Raw genomic sequence first — 15652 nt, forward strand, 5'->3', positions numbered from 1 at the left:
AGCGAAGGGAGGGGAGGGGTAGGGGAGCTCAGTGCACTGATGGTCCTTGGGCAGTCTAGGCCTATAGCAGCATAACTAAGGGATGGTTCAGGGTTACCTGAAGCCAGCCCTAACTATATGCTTTGTCAAAGAGGAAGGTTTTAAGTCTAGCTTTAAAAGTACAGAGAGTATCTGCCTCCTGAACCCAGGCTGGGAGCTGGTTCCCCAGGAGAGGAGCTTGATAGCTAAAGGCTCTGCCCCCCATTCTGCTTTTGGAAACTGGGAAGCACAAGTAGACCTGCACTCTGAGAGTGAAGTGGACTTTTGAGAGAATATGGTACTATGAGGGGCAGCATGGTGGCTGAGTGGTTAGCACTGTTGCCTCACAGCAAGAAGGTCGTGGGTTCCGGCCTTTCTGTGTGGAGTTTGCATGTTCTCCCTGTGCTTGCGTGGGTTTACTCCGGGTACTCCGGTTTCCTCCCACAGTCCAAAAACATGCATGTCAGGTTGATTGGTGACTCTAAAATTGCCCGTAGGAGTGAGTGTGAGTGTGTGAGGTTGTCTGTCTTTGTGTGTCTATATGTGGCCCTGTGATGGACTGGTGACCTGTCCAGGGTGTACCCCTGCCTTCCACCCGAGAGAGAGCTGGGATAGGCTCCAGCAGATCCTCGTGACCCTGAGCCAGGAAAAGCGGGTATAGAAAATGGATGGATGGATGGTACTATGAGGTGTTTAAGGTATGAAGGAGCTTGATCATGAAGGGATTTGTATGTGAGAAGAACGATTTTAAATTCTATTCTCTATTTTACAGAGAGCCAATGAAGAGAAGCTAATAGAGGAGAAATATGATCTCTCTTGCTAGTTCCTGTCATAACTCTGGCTGCAGCATTCTGGATTAACTGGAGGCTTTTTATCGAGATACTGGGACATCCAGATAGTAATGAGGTAACAAATGTGTGGACTAGTTTTTCTGCATTATTTTGAGACAGGATGTTCCTAATTTTGGCAATGTTGTGCAAGTCAAAGAAGGCAGTTCCAGAGATTTGTTTTATGTGTGAGTTAAAGGACATGTTCTGGTCAAAAATAACTCCAAAGTTTTACACAGTAAAAAACTCTGAAACTCTTCCAGCTCCACCTGTGGTTCCATCTATACAAACTCATGTTGTGCAGCCACATTTCTCTGAGAGGGAAAATAGCCTTTCCTATGGATATCCTCAGTGTGGAACAGTCTATTATCAGCCTCTGCAGTTTAGTGTCAGAACAACGTTCATGTCACATTCATCTCAGCACAGTAGTACAACATGCTATCTTACCCAAGAGTCTCCAGTCTACAGTGTGGACTCTTTAGTCCAGCACACAGCTGCTGCACTCCTGGATCCTTCAGGTCGTTATTCCAACCCAGGTCCAGGTGTCTCAGATGGGAGGCGTTGGACTTCAGAGCTGAGACCAGATAACCACAGCTGGTCTCTGACAAACTACAGCACCACAATCTGAATAAAGAATCAAAGATGGAGATTAAATCATTAATAGTCAATCAGATGTGTCCTAATCAATGAGCTTTTCTATAAAATGAGTAGAGGGATTTTGTCCTTCTGTCATTATGGAATGTCAGCCTTCTATAAACATCATCCAAATGGCAACACAACATTTAGACACCTGTTCATGTTAGAACCTGCTGCTGACCTCAGTACTTCTCATATGTGTGTGTGGACTTATATGGAGAAGCACTACAATGATTAATTAGACTTTTAGTCAAAAGTAGCACAAATCTCTAATCTGGTCTCCTCTGTCCATAGACAGTTCAAAAGGTTGAATTATTATGAGGTCGAGGATGCTGTGCAGGTGATGAAAGGAGATTGGACCCAAGTGCAGGACACAAAAAGGTTTATTATATTACCCTTGGATCTTCCAGGGATCAGGCACAAAATATAGAATCCCTGAGCAAACCTAAACGCCACTCTCGGCGCAGACAGGCGGCAAACATACAAATCCCTATCCAGGAGCAAAACACCGCTTTGGCAAGGACAGGCAGGCAAAATGCAAAACTCACCACAGATATACTCAGTTACATACGTCAATGCTCCAACCAAGAACAAAGAAAAGTAACAGGTATATATAGGTAAAGAAACAAAGAATCATCAAACACAGGTGAAAGTAATCTAATTAATAGATACAAAGCTACCTATGAATAACAGGAAATGAGGCACCAAAATAAAAGTCCAACCTGAAACATAAACCTAAGACCATAACATAAATCTTTGACATAACATGAATTAAAGCTTTGAGCTTGAACCTGTTCTACAGTTATCCCAGGTTCTTTCTCCATTCATTAGGACAATTCTGCAACCTTTTCTCAACTTGTCTCTGACACCCTCTTCCAGAGAGCTGGACTACAGTATGATGGGCCTTAAACTTGGGCCAGTATGATGGGCCAGTTCTCCCCGTGCTTGCGTGGGTTTACTCTAGGTACTCCGGTTTCTTCCCACAGTCCAAAAACATGCATGTTAGGTTGATTGGTGAATCTAAACATTGCCAGAGATGAGCCTTGTGTAACATCATCAGGAAGACAGGACGGATGTGGAACATCGCTATATTGTTTCCGTGTTACTGTATTGTTTCATGCTCTGTTTATTAATCGGTCCACAAAGTCCCCAAATTTGGTTGTTTAAGGCTTGTGCAGTACCAGAGATGCCTATTGTGGAAATGCAGACGCACCTATGGGGACTTCATATAAGATAAAGGAAGTAACTGGCCTTAGCTTGCTCAGCGACCACCGCCCAGAACACATAAAAGACAACAAGGGAATAACAACTCCATATATGGTAATAACAACTCCATATATGGTAATAGACTAAATTCCTTTTGGTGGAAAAGTACTGGTATGGTGGTCACCAGCTTTATACACGATATAGTTTACACCTATAGTTCAGATCTCTCTGCCTGCGTGTGTGAGTTGATCTCCGGAGACGTCTCTGTATTTTTACAATAAACCGGTGTGTCGATTCCTAATTTTCGCTCCTCCTTCTTTTAACCCTCCATCAATGGACTCGGGTGAAGGTCACAAGGTCTGACTTTTCAACAATTTGGGAGCTCGTCCGGTCTTGGAGAGAGAATTGGACTGAGGAACCGTCCGAAAGACCACATTGACAGTCTCTGAGGCGCCAAATAAAAGGTAAAGCAGAAACCTATTATATTAAATTCTGCTGAATTGACTACCACTAAAATTGATACTGTCGATGTGTATTTCGGATTGGTTACAAATTGTGACGGATTAAAAGTTATAAATCGGAAGTAAAGTATATACAAAGAAAATACAATTAAAGAGAAAGAAACTATCCGTACCGTGTGTGATCGGCCGATAGATTAACAAAAAGACCTGAGGCGTGTGTGATCGGCAGGCCACAGTTGAATAATACCTGAGCCATGTTCGATCGGCAGACGCAGTGTGAGTGTATATCTGAGCCGTGTTCGATCGGCAGATACTCGTATGAATGTGAGATTGTGTGACTGGCAAGTAATATTGCATTATTCAATGTAGTTATTGTTATTAGACAAAGGGTCTAAGGTGTATAAATTGTCATACGGGGCATAAGTATAATATCTGTTATAACATAGGAATATGTGAAGAGGTAAGTAAAGATATTTATGAGAGGCATGTGGTGAAAGAAGAGGTAAGTACGAAAGGGAAGTGTCTCTGAGAGGGACCCTGATAGACTGAGCAGAGAAGCAGGAAGTAGAGGTAAAGTGATTCAGAGGCTGCTCCTCCCACTATTTGGCTCCCTCTAGTGGCGTCGAGCAGAATTACAGGAGAAGCTGCTGACACCTGCAGGAGGCGGGAGGTACTGCAACAGGAAATTGGAAAATTGCTCCATCTGGTGGAGGAAACACCGAACTACAACTAAATACTAACAAATAAGGAAAAGATCAAAATGGATGCAGAATTTGATCGCGAGATGAACGATGACAGATGGGGCCCACCAGAAAAATGGGTCAATATGGGGATTCAAGTTGAATCTATCTTAAAGGCAGGAAGAATGACATGTAGGGAAAAGGATGCCCAGGCAGAGATGGACAAGTATAAGGAGATGCTGATGCAGCTTATAAAGGATAAAGGTAAGACTCTAAAGGATCACACTGCCCTCATCCCATGGCTATGGGCGAAGTCAGTACAGCACAGGCATTGTGCTGAGGAGGCTAAGAAGGATTGGGACAAGGCCTCCCCTTTTTACCGGAACAAACTGAGACAGAGAGCAAACGAAGAGGAAACTGAAGCACACCGGTGGACCAATCTAGCCCTCTGGTGGCAGGGGACTCAGCACATGCACAAGAATAAAGATTGGAAGAAAACAGTGGAAACAGAAGAGAAGCAGTCACCACCACCTTATTTTGCGAGCAGGCCGACTGCACCCCCTCCAGCAGGATTGTATCTGGTGATGGACATCTCCGGGGGAGAATTACAGGTGTCGGATATGCCCCCTGTGCCCAGAACCTCCTCCCCGGATCACCGGGATGGGGACTGGAGAGGAAGGGAAGAGCCTCCTCATGACAAAAAGCCTGCCTATGATAGCGGAGAGTACAGTCACCCATTCCAGGATCAGGTCAGACGTGAACAGCCCTCCAGACAACCTACACCGCAGTCACAGTCAGCGAAGCCTGCACGAAGAGAGAGAGACAGAGGCGAGCGAGAAGTGTTGTTAAGGTTCATGTCACAGGAGGGTTCTCAACCCACTGGGTCCATAGTACTATGGGCAGAAGGTAAATGGAGACCTGAGGAGGAACCTTCGGACGCAGATGAACACGACACGCTGTCTTGGTCTCCTCACAGAGTGTGTGAGCCTCCAGGACAAGAGAACAGGAAGAAACCGGTAAGGACAGGTAAGGAACGGACACCACAGCGATCGCCTCCGCCGAGCCACGCACTATCAGTAAGATCTGAAGAGGAGGAAGACTGGGATGAGGGGAACGGAGGATCGAGCGGTGGGGGACCGGGGTCCCAGAATGATTTGTTGATGTTCCCCTTGATGGCCACCGGAGGTGGGTTTAAATACCGGCCTTACGGGTTGGGGGATGTGCAGGCTTTGGTGGACCAACTTCCCCCAGTAGCAGAGGGGGGAGGCTTGTGGCTTGGCAAATTGGACTCGCTGACTGCAGGACAGAGATTAGCTATTGGGGATTTTAGAGCCGTGATTCAGAGATGCCTGACCAGCATGGACGCAAGAGACATAGAGAAGGCTGCGGGCACCCTCCGCATCCCGGATGAGGAGCCGTTCGCCCGGTGGGCTGGTGACCTGGGCAAGGCAATCCGTGAGAAATATCTGCTGCCAAATTCAGCAGCAGTCCCAAAGGTGACTTGGAACATTAAAGATAACCCCATAGTTTTCTTAGACCAGAGTAAAGAGTTGTGGATTCGACAGACAGGGTGTCATCCAGGTAAACCGGGTCCCCAAAGGGAGTGGTACCAACAGGCGGTATTGGAGGGGGTCCCAAAAAAGGTCAAAACGGCCATGATTGACAATCCAGATTTGCAGGGGGCTGATTCAGCGGTGTGGGAGAGACATTTGGTGCATCACCTACAGCAGCAGATGCTGAAGAAAGGAGAGCAAAATCAGGAGCTCCAGACCCAGCTGCTGAAGCTCCAGTTGGCGGAAGCAAGGCAGAAAGTGAATGCCGAAAAGAACAAAGACAAAAAAGAGGAGGCCAAGAAGGTTATGTGGCAGTGGGGTGTAGATGCTCCGGATACTTCTGATCTGTTCCGAGTACCTCCTTGGGAGCCGCAACATCACCCTCCAGGCAATAGGGGAGGATACAGGGGAGCTCCGAGGGGGGGCCGTGGGTGGAGAGGACGCGGTGGTCGTGGGGGCCCACCTAGAAGGGACTCAGCCCAATGTTTCCTCTGCAACGGAAACGATCATTGGATCAAGGACTGTCCATACAGGGGCTGTATGGCTCGAGGCCGAACTCAAGGAGGGCAGGGAGTGCACCTGCAACGTGGTAGGGGTGGCCCGACACCGGCTCACAGCATGCCTGTGATGGATTGGGGTCCTCCATCCAGTTGGGAGGACTCCTACCGAGAATGACACACCCCGCCGAGAGGTCTGGACAGCGGAACGAACACGGCAGATCCACTGCTGTCCATGAAGGTGAACCATATGAATCTGTCGTTTTTGGTCGACACAGGGGCTACGTGTTCCACTCTTAACACCACCCCTGCTTCCACCTTGTCGAACCACAAGACCACAGTCATGGGCTTCTCGGGGGAGAAACGGACTCTGCCAGTAACTCGACCTCTGCTCACCCAGGTGGGCAGCCAGCAGGTACGCCACCCCTACATTTATTCACCTGGCACTCCTGTCAACCTCCTCAGCCGGGACTTATTGATTAAGCTTGGGGCCACTATTCTGTGTGCCCCCGAGGGACTTACTGTTACTCTGCCAGATGGCCTGCAACTGCCATGTCGGACATATTCAGACGGGCAATGAAAACAATGCTTGTTAAAGCCGCTGGCGGATGAGCTAGCCAACATCTACTGGGCTAGGTTGTGCCTCCGGGACATAAGGGCATATGGTCCGCGTATCAGTCTTGGCGCCCCTGGATCTCGCTCCTCGAGCCCTACATTCCTCCCCTGGACCCTCTCCATGTTACCCTCTTCTATGATAAGCTCCAAACCGATTAGTACAAGGAGGCGTTTGAGCAGGTTGAGAGAGACTCCTGGAGCATCGACGCCGAGAATATCTATGTCGCCCCCAAGGGGGTGGTGGCGGGAGTGCAGCTTCTCCCAGCCCAACAAGATTGGTTTCGCATGGGTGAGGACAGTGCGCCACATGTGTCTCTTGCCCTACATCCTGACCATGAGGCCAAAGTGCTGGGGGTTATTCTCAAGAGGGTGTTGGCCCACAAAGACTGGCAGACCACCCCCATACCGCAGGTCTGGTACGCTCCCCAGATTAAAACTTTTTGCATTCAGCTGACAGCCACAGACCCTGCTATATTGGAACATAGAGAGGTGTCCAGGTACCATGACATGGCACGCATTGACCATCACCTAGCGGCAGACATGTTATCTCAGCTGCCAGACTTCTTATGGGCTCAGTCTCCCACAGACGTGGGCTTAACGGACTGTGCCCCGGTCACCTTCCAGGTCCAAGGGGGGCTTCCCTTTGGATCCGCCAATACCCACATAAACCTCAGGCAGAGGAGGGGATTAGGGAATCCATTGAAGGCTTAATACAAGCGGGGGTGCTAGAACCCTGCTCGTCACGGTGGAACACACCCATTCTACCGGTTGAGATAAAGGGTACAGGTAAATTCCGTATGGCACATGATCTTAGGGCCATCAATGATATATTAGTAACTTCCACCGTTCTGGCTCTGGCTAACCTGGATCCTATCCAGACTTGGTTTTCTTGTATTGATCTGGCCAATGCCTTCTTCTGCCTCCCGTTGGCACATGAGTGTCGTCACATTTTCTCTTTCACTTATCGGGGACGCCAGCTCAGGTACACCAGACTCCCTCAGGGCTTCACTCTCTCACCCGGTATTTTCAATCAGGTTTTGAAACAGGTGCTACATTCCTGCGCTTTGCCAGACGGCACCACCTTAATCCAGTATGTTGACGACCTTCTGCTCGCCGCACCCTCTGTCGCGACCTGTCTCCAGGCCACGGAGTCCGTGCTGCGTCATCTAGCCGAGAGGGGCTTTAAGGTCAGCAAATCTAAACTACAAGTGTGCCATAAACAAGTTGCCTTTTTGGGCCGACTGATCTCGCAAGCAGGGGCAGGATTATCACCTGCTCACAGGTCTACCATCCTGCACCACCCTCGGCCGGTACTGGTCAAAGATATGCTCTCCTTTCTGGGGCTCACGGGCTACAGCCGCTCTTACATTTCCGACTATACCAACCTTACCACTCCACTTTTACAGCTAGTCAAGGAACAGGGCATGCGGAATCTTTCAGCACCGCTCGTTTGGACGACTGAGGCAGAACGGAACTTCATCTCCCTCAAGCAAGCTCTGGCCACGGACGCAGATCTGGCCATTCCTGACTATACTCAGTCCTTCTTTTTGGATGTTTCTGTAAAGGACGCAGTTGCCAACGGCGTCCTGTTCCAGAAAAAAGGGGGAGTCAGGAGAGTGTTGATGTACACAAGTACTGCATTGGACACCATGGAAAGAAGACACCACGCCTGCACACAGCATGCTGCAGCAGTGGCGAGGATCTTACAGAAGACAGCCCACATTGTCATGGGACACCCACTTAGGGTGCTCACCACTCACAGTGTGGTGGCTTATGTCAATTCCCAGATATTCACACTCTCCTCCCTCAGACAACAAAGGCTGAGCTGGATTCTGGAGGACCCACATATCTCATATACACATGAAGGTATTAACATGGCAGACAGTATTGGGACGGGACAGGCCCACAGGTGCGAGGAAAAAGTCCTGAAAGAGGAAAAAGTGCGCCCAGATGTGCAGGCCACGCCACTGCAGGACGCACGTGACCTTTATATGGATGGCTGCTGTTTCAGAGATGAGAAAGAGGGGTTGAAGGCTCCTTATGCGGTGGTGGAAGACACAGGAGGGGAGTTGCAGGTAAGGGTGGCAGAAAGGCTGGAAGGACAACAGTCGGCACAGAGGGCAGAAGTGATGGCCGTGCTGGCAGCTCTGCAATTGGGCAAGGGCCAAAAAGTGAACATCTACACAGACTCAGCATATGCGACAGGAGCCGTACATGTTGAATTAGGACAATGGCTTAGAGCAGGGTTCCTAACAGCGTCTAATCAGCCCATCAAACATGAGAAAGAGATGAGAGAACTAGCAGATGCCCTGTTGGAACCGCTAGCTGTGGCAGTGATCAAGTGCAAGGGACACAATCAGTCCAACAGCCCTACGGCAAAAGGAAACCGGGCTGCAGCCAAGGAAGCAGCGGGATACCAAGTTAAATTAATGATGCTGGAGGTGACACAAGAGCTTAACCCTCTGGGGTCTGAGGGGGTTTTTGGGGCCTGGACAAATTTTGACATGTCCTGACATTTGTGCTTTTTTCAGTGTCTTTTAAACATATTAATGTCTAAAGTCTAATAACACTGTAATCAGCACAAAATTGGCTACAATAATATGTGAGCAGCAAGTTTATACAGTATTGTGTTTTTGAGAAAAAAGTGTTTATGCATGGCTAGTGAAAAACTACAATTTTTTACTCACTGAAATAAGACCATAAAACACAAACAGAACATTCGTTCACAAGACTTTGGAGACCAGCATGTTGTAGGCTAAAGTGTTTACTTCAGAGTGCTGTGAATGTCATCTTGTTCACACATTCACAGTAAACAATACACTGATTTAAATTTTCTAAGACACTTTTTGTCCAGAAAGGCCATATGCAAGAGGGTGTGTCTGAGGATGAATAGTCATGTGATTTACCTGAGAACACAAAAGACGCACTGAACGACCAGACAAAGGCGCGCATAATGAGCCTTTCAGTCAATGTAGATGGGACGGATTAGTGCAGCATAATACAACACAATGAGGAGCCGTACGATCCTCATTTAGTTAAAATCAGTGTTTTTACTCTGAGGACAAGCTAAACTATTTGTCTCTGTGAGGAATGTAAGGAGCGCCCCTTCACGTGCGTAACGCGCCATCATCTAAACGCGCCGAAAAAGTGAGTAAATTCTATGATGAAGTTTGATATTTTGTGTCATTTCTCGGGGGTGTGCACATATTTACCTGGTTCACCTGAGATTATTTACATGTGAACAGTGAACAGAGTACAAGGTGGGACCGCACTACCTGTAATGAGGTGAGACAGGAAAAAACGGACTTCTCCTTACGTTCATACGGATTAAATCAAAAGTGATGATTTGTTTTTGACTTGAATTGTTTCACTCAAAAGAAAACATTTCAAGCTTTCTAGCCATATAATTCTTATTTTTATGAGGCAAGTATTCGCTGAGATTCTGGTTGTTTTATTTATGCGTCTGTGAAGAGAAATGGCAGAGACAGAAAAGTCCGAGAGCGCACCCTGTCGGCTTTCTTTATTTTAAAAAAGCACAACGTTTTGTTGTTATTATGATGGTATACCACTAAAACTAGACCCTTTACAGATTTGAATGATATACTTCTTTTATCTGTACGCTCAGAATTGACGGAGTAATTTAAGTTTGTTTCGGCCTTATCAGAAAAAGATGCGTCAAAACGCGCCGGCGCGTGCGTCGACCCCAGAGGGTTAAAGAAAGACCGACCTTAGAGGAACACAAAAGACTGCAAAAGGGGGCATCCCCCCAGGAGAGAAGTCTGGAAAGAGAGAGGGGCTACTGAGGTAGAAGGATTGTGGAGGGGGCCGGATGGTCGTCCCATACTTCCTCCCTGAATCAGGAGGACAGCCCTCTTGGAAACTCACGGGGTGGGGCATGTTGGGATACCCCAGATCTTGAAGAACCTAGAGCATTGGTGGCATCCATATCTCAAAGATATGGCCAAAGAACTGGTCTGGGAATGTGACATCTGCACTAAGTACAACACCAGACCGACAGTGAAACCAGAGATCGGTAGGTATCCACTCGTCACCAGGCCTGGACGAGAGATTGTCATTGATTTCACAGACATGGGCACCACCGTTCGAGGGTACAGGTACGTACTGATGTGTGTGGATGTGTATTCAGGGTGGCCAGAAGCGTGGCCCGCCAAGAGGGAAGACAGTATAACGGTTACTAAATGCCTGATAAATTATTACATCCCCAACCATGGCTTCCCAGAGAAAATTAGGTCAGATAATGGGACACATTTCAAGAATCTGGATTTGCAGAGGGTGGAGGCCATGATGGGGTTGAAACATGGGTTTGGAACGGTGTATCATCCACAGTCTCAAGGAAAGGTGGAAAGGATGAATCAAACTGTAAAAACCAAATTGGGAAAAATCTGTGCACAGACCAAATTGAACTGGGTTGATGCATTGCCATTGGCACTCATGTCCATACTCTGTTCTGTTAACCAATCCACTGGGTTTACCCCTTTCGAACTCCAAACAGGGAGACCTTTTCCAGGGCCCCACACCACTACCCCAGTAACCATTGTAGAGAATGAGGGTCTGTCAGCTAAAGCATATTTTAACTTTCTGCAAGATCTCGTTTCAGCTTTCTCACATCGGGTGGCGGACCAGCAGGGTGACAGAACACAAACTCCACCCGATGTCGACTGGGTGCTGCTGAAGGTCATCAAAAGGAAGTGGGCAGAGCCACGGTGGACAGGACCCTACCAGGTAACAGAGAGAACATCCCACGCAGTGAGGTTAAAGGAGAAAGGGGACACCTGGTACCACTGGTTGCAGTGTGCACCAGGAGAACCGCCATCCAGATCTTTGACCAAGGTCCAGGAGGACCTGCAACAAAATACCTCTGTCTCGGCTGAGGCAGAGAAGGACCCTCCTCACGAAGGGGCAGAATAATCCCCGAGGTTTGGGTCTAGGTACTGAGGTAGTCTACCCTCAGTCCGAAGATAAGAGGAACAGCGGCCGACACGAGCCTAAAGGGAGAGGGTGAAAGCAGCGCCCCTCTCTAGCAAGAGGTGTGCCAAGCCTCCAGCCAACGAATCAGAGCGCAGAGGGAGGCAATGTCGAGGGATTGTTGGTTGTTATTTTGAGTGGTAGTTGTAGCCGTTGATTTATTTAGTTTATTGTGCATGCTTAGCCATTGTCAGATAGTTTAGTTAACGACTGGGGAGTTAAAACGGAGATGTTTGGAGTTGGGAAGGTATTGGGGGTCCTTACGACCCTGACTGTAATGATTGTTGTTTTGTGTTTGGTTATATTTTCTTTTTCCACTGACTCAACTATCATTCACAGGGATCGCCGTAGGTTTGCGACAGGGTATCACTGCGAACCTAAGTTGACCCTCAACTACACGTGACGGTCTGAGATGCTATTCAAATTTGACCTGTGCGCTGTCATAAATTGTGGTGGATATCCGAGTAGTTGGCGTGAATACGATGTATACTTATGTGCCCCTCCTGCCTTAGTGCCGGATTGCGAGGAGAGAGGCGTGCGATACACAGCGGGACCCTGTGATTGGGGACAGATGACTAAGTACACATGACTTTGGGACCCCACTACAGTGGCATTTTCCTATTTGGATTTGACCCACAGGCAGTGGTGGTCCAAAGTCAACTTTCAAAGAGATTTTAGTCCTAGTAGTAACCCTCTGTCCCTTTCTTTTGGCCAATTGAGCAACTCATCATACAATTGGTCTGTTGCGTATTTCTTCTTGGGAGTAGACATCACTGGAAGGGACCCCCTAGAGTTAATTAGGGTGAACTTCCTAGATCCTCCTCCCGACAAGATTACAAGTTTTCTATCCCTCCCTGTACTTCCCCCGTCCAGTGAGCCTAATTCGACTATTACAGATAAAATGATAGCAGTTGATTATTCCACTCTCAAACCCCTAGACATTATGGAATTGGCTACTGGATATTCAGAGGAGAACCTGTGGTTGTCTTGGATGGCACAAAATGCCAAAGAACAACACGTAGGGGACTGTGTGGCCTGTGCCGCCGCACGCCCCCACTTAAGAACTGAACCAGCTCCTCTTTTCCCAGAGGACAAATGGGGTTATGGGTGTATGATAGGGATAACCCGAGCTGCCACCCCCGCCAACTGTACTATCTTGGCTAGTATTTTTCCGCCGATTGATAATAAGACTAAAACTGGCCCCTTTACACCAGATAAGGGGAACGGCTCTTATATATGTTTTACCATCACGCACCCGAGTCCCTCCGTTGCTCTGGGACAGATCCCAGGGGATTGGTGTAACCATACCCTGAGTGGATCCGTCCTCGGGTCATGGGCACGAGCAGGTTTATACTACTATTGTGGCGGCCGACGTCTTCTCGTTCGTCTTCCCCCTGCCGGTGTAGGGACATGTGCTATGGTGTGACTTCATGCGCTGTTGGTACTGGTGGGAAACCGGTTGGTCTCTTCAAGGCCGGGGGTTAGCCCACCAGCATTGACCGCGCGACGCCGACGCCATGTTTTGTCTAAACGGGAGGTGACCTTTCAATATTTTGATCTTTCTGTCGGTTCTCCTACGTATATTGATGCAATCGGACTGCCCCGAGGGGTGCCCAACGAATATAAATTGGTGGACCAAATTGCAGCAGGTTTTGAAAATCTCCCGATTATTTCAGCTCTTTTTTCTATTACCCCGAGTAAAAACGTTGACCGTATCAATTACGTATATTACAACGTACTCCGATTGGCTAATCTGACCAGGGATGCGGTAGAGGGGTTGGCGGAGCATCAACAATCCCCTGGAGGACTGGATGGCGGGTATGTTTGGTCAGTGGAAAAACCTCATTATGTCTGTATTAGTTTCTATTGCTGTGTTTGTGGGGATCCTGGTCACCTGTGGGTGCTGCTTCATTCCATGCCTGCGTTCCCTCACAGTTAGACTTATATCGTCTACTTTAGAGAAACACGACCCGAAAGTTCTGATGCCCTTATTGGCCCAGGGCTCAGATGACGACAGTGATGATTCAGACGGGGTACAGCTCCGAGAGATGTGATCTCCTAAAGGAGATCAAGAGAGGGATAGCAAAAATTCTAATTTGTTTGGATGGGCTCTTAGGAGAGCCCAAAAGGGGGACTTGTGGAAATGCAGACGCACCTATGGGGACTTCATATAAGATAAAGGAAGTAACTGGCCTTAGCTTGCTCATCGACCACCGCCCAGAACACATAAAAGACAACAAGGGAATAACAACTCCATATATGGTAATAGACTAAATTCCTTTTGGTGGAAAAGTACTGGTATGGTGGTCACCAGCTTTATACAGGGTATAGTTTACACCTATAGTTCAGATCTCTCTGCCTGCGTGTGTGAGTTGATCTCCAGAGACGTCTCTGTATTTTTACAATAAACCGGTGTGTCGATTCCTAACTTTTGCTCCGTCTTCTTTTAACCCTCCATCAATGGACTCGGGTGAAGGTCACAAGGTCTGACTTTCCAACACTATCCAGTCCTCTAACCTTTGTAACAGAATCACATGGTCGCAAACGCAGCACTCAGATCCAACATTACTAACAGAGACTCGTCCCAGCATCTGTATTCAGACGAATGTCATTTGTCACCTTGATGAGTGTAGTCTCAGTGCTGTGATGGGGCTTAAAACCTGACTGAACATCATCAAAGCAGTTGTTTGACAGGAGAAAGTGAGAAAGTTGTTGGTAAACAGCTTTTTCAAGAATTTTGATAAAAACGGCAGGTTTGATATGGGCCAGTAGTTGTTCAGTACTGTGGCATCAAGACTGTTCTTCTTCAGGAGAGACTTGATGACAACAATTTTCAAGGCCCTTGGAAATGTTCCAAACTGTAATGAGTTATTAACTAATTGAGTGAGTTGTGGTAACAAACTGCTTAGTGCTGATTTCAGAAAGCTAGTGGGTAAAACATTGAGGCTGCAGGTGGATGAACTGAGACTAGAGATGGTCTCCTCCATGTTTGGTCATTTACAGGTGTAAAATGTGTCAGTTCTACCAAGTGTCTCCTGGATGGCTGCAGAGTCAGTATCTGTGTTGTGCAGTTTACTGCTTGTTTAATACCCAGTTTAACCCTCTGGGGTCTGAGGGGGTTTTTGGGGCCTGGACAAATTTTGACATGTCCTGACATTTGTGCTTTTTTCAGTGTCTTTTAAACATATTAATGTCTAAAGTCTAATAACACTGTGATCAGCACAAAATTGGCTACAATAATATGTGAGCAGCAAGTTTATACATTATTGTGTTTTTGAGAAAAAAGTGTTTATGCATGGTCAGTGAAAAACTAAAATTTTTTACTCACTGAAATAAGACCATAAAACACAAACAGAACATTGGTTCACAAGACTTTGGAGACCAGCATGTTGTAGGTTAAAGTGTTTACTTCAGAGTGCTGTGAATGTCATCTTGTTCACACATTCACAGTAAACAATACACTGATTTAAATTTTCTAAGACACTTTTTGTCCAGAAAGGCCATATGCAAGAGGGTGTGTCTGAGGATGAATAGTCATGTGATTTACCTGAGAACACAAAAGACGCACTGAACGTCCAGACAAAGGCGCGCATAATGAGCCTTTCAGTCAATGTAGATGGGACGGATTAGTGCAGCACAATACAACACAATGAGGAGCCAAACGATCCTCATTTGAGTTAAAATCAGTGTTTTTACTCTGAGGACAAGCTAAACTATTTGTCTCTGTGTGGAATGTAAGGAGCGCCGCTTCACGTGCGTAACGCGCCATCATACAAACGCGCAGAAAAAGTGAGTAAATTCTATGATGAAGTTTGATATTTTGTGTCATTTCTCGGGGGTGTGCACATATTTACCGGGTTCACCTGAGGTTATTTACATGTGAACAGTGGACAGTGTACAAGGCGGGACCGCATTACCTGTAATGAAGTGAGACAGGAAAAAACGGATTTCTCCTTACGTTCATACGGATTAAATCAAAAGTGATGATTTGTTTTTGACTTGAATTGTTTCACTCAAAAGAAAACATTTCAAGCTTTCTAGCCATATAATTCTTATTTTTATGAGGCAAGTATTCGCTGAGATTCTGGTTGTTTTATTTATGCGTCTGTGAAGAGAAATGACAGAGACAGAAAAGTCCGAGAGCGCACCCTGTCGGCTTTCTTTATTTAAAAA

General features: G+C 47.1%; 1 protein-coding gene across 1 annotated transcript in view; it reads right to left on the reverse strand.

The window, feature by feature from the left end:
* Positions 1–1288: 1288 nt before the first annotated feature.
* The window catches only part of LOC113137743 (NACHT, LRR and PYD domains-containing protein 12-like), an 884868-nt gene continuing 870504 nt past the window's right edge, over positions 1289–15652 (reverse strand). Inside the window, exon 10 of the mRNA XM_026319577.2 lies at positions 1289–1469. Within this exon, the coding sequence (XP_026175362.1) occupies positions 1289–1469 (181 nt within the window). The remainder of the gene's footprint in view (positions 1470–15652) is intronic.

This window comes from Mastacembelus armatus, unplaced genomic scaffold (assembly GCF_900324485.2).
Source record: "Mastacembelus armatus unplaced genomic scaffold, fMasArm1.2, whole genome shotgun sequence".
Taxonomy (NCBI): domain Eukaryota; kingdom Metazoa; phylum Chordata; class Actinopteri; order Synbranchiformes; family Mastacembelidae; genus Mastacembelus; species Mastacembelus armatus.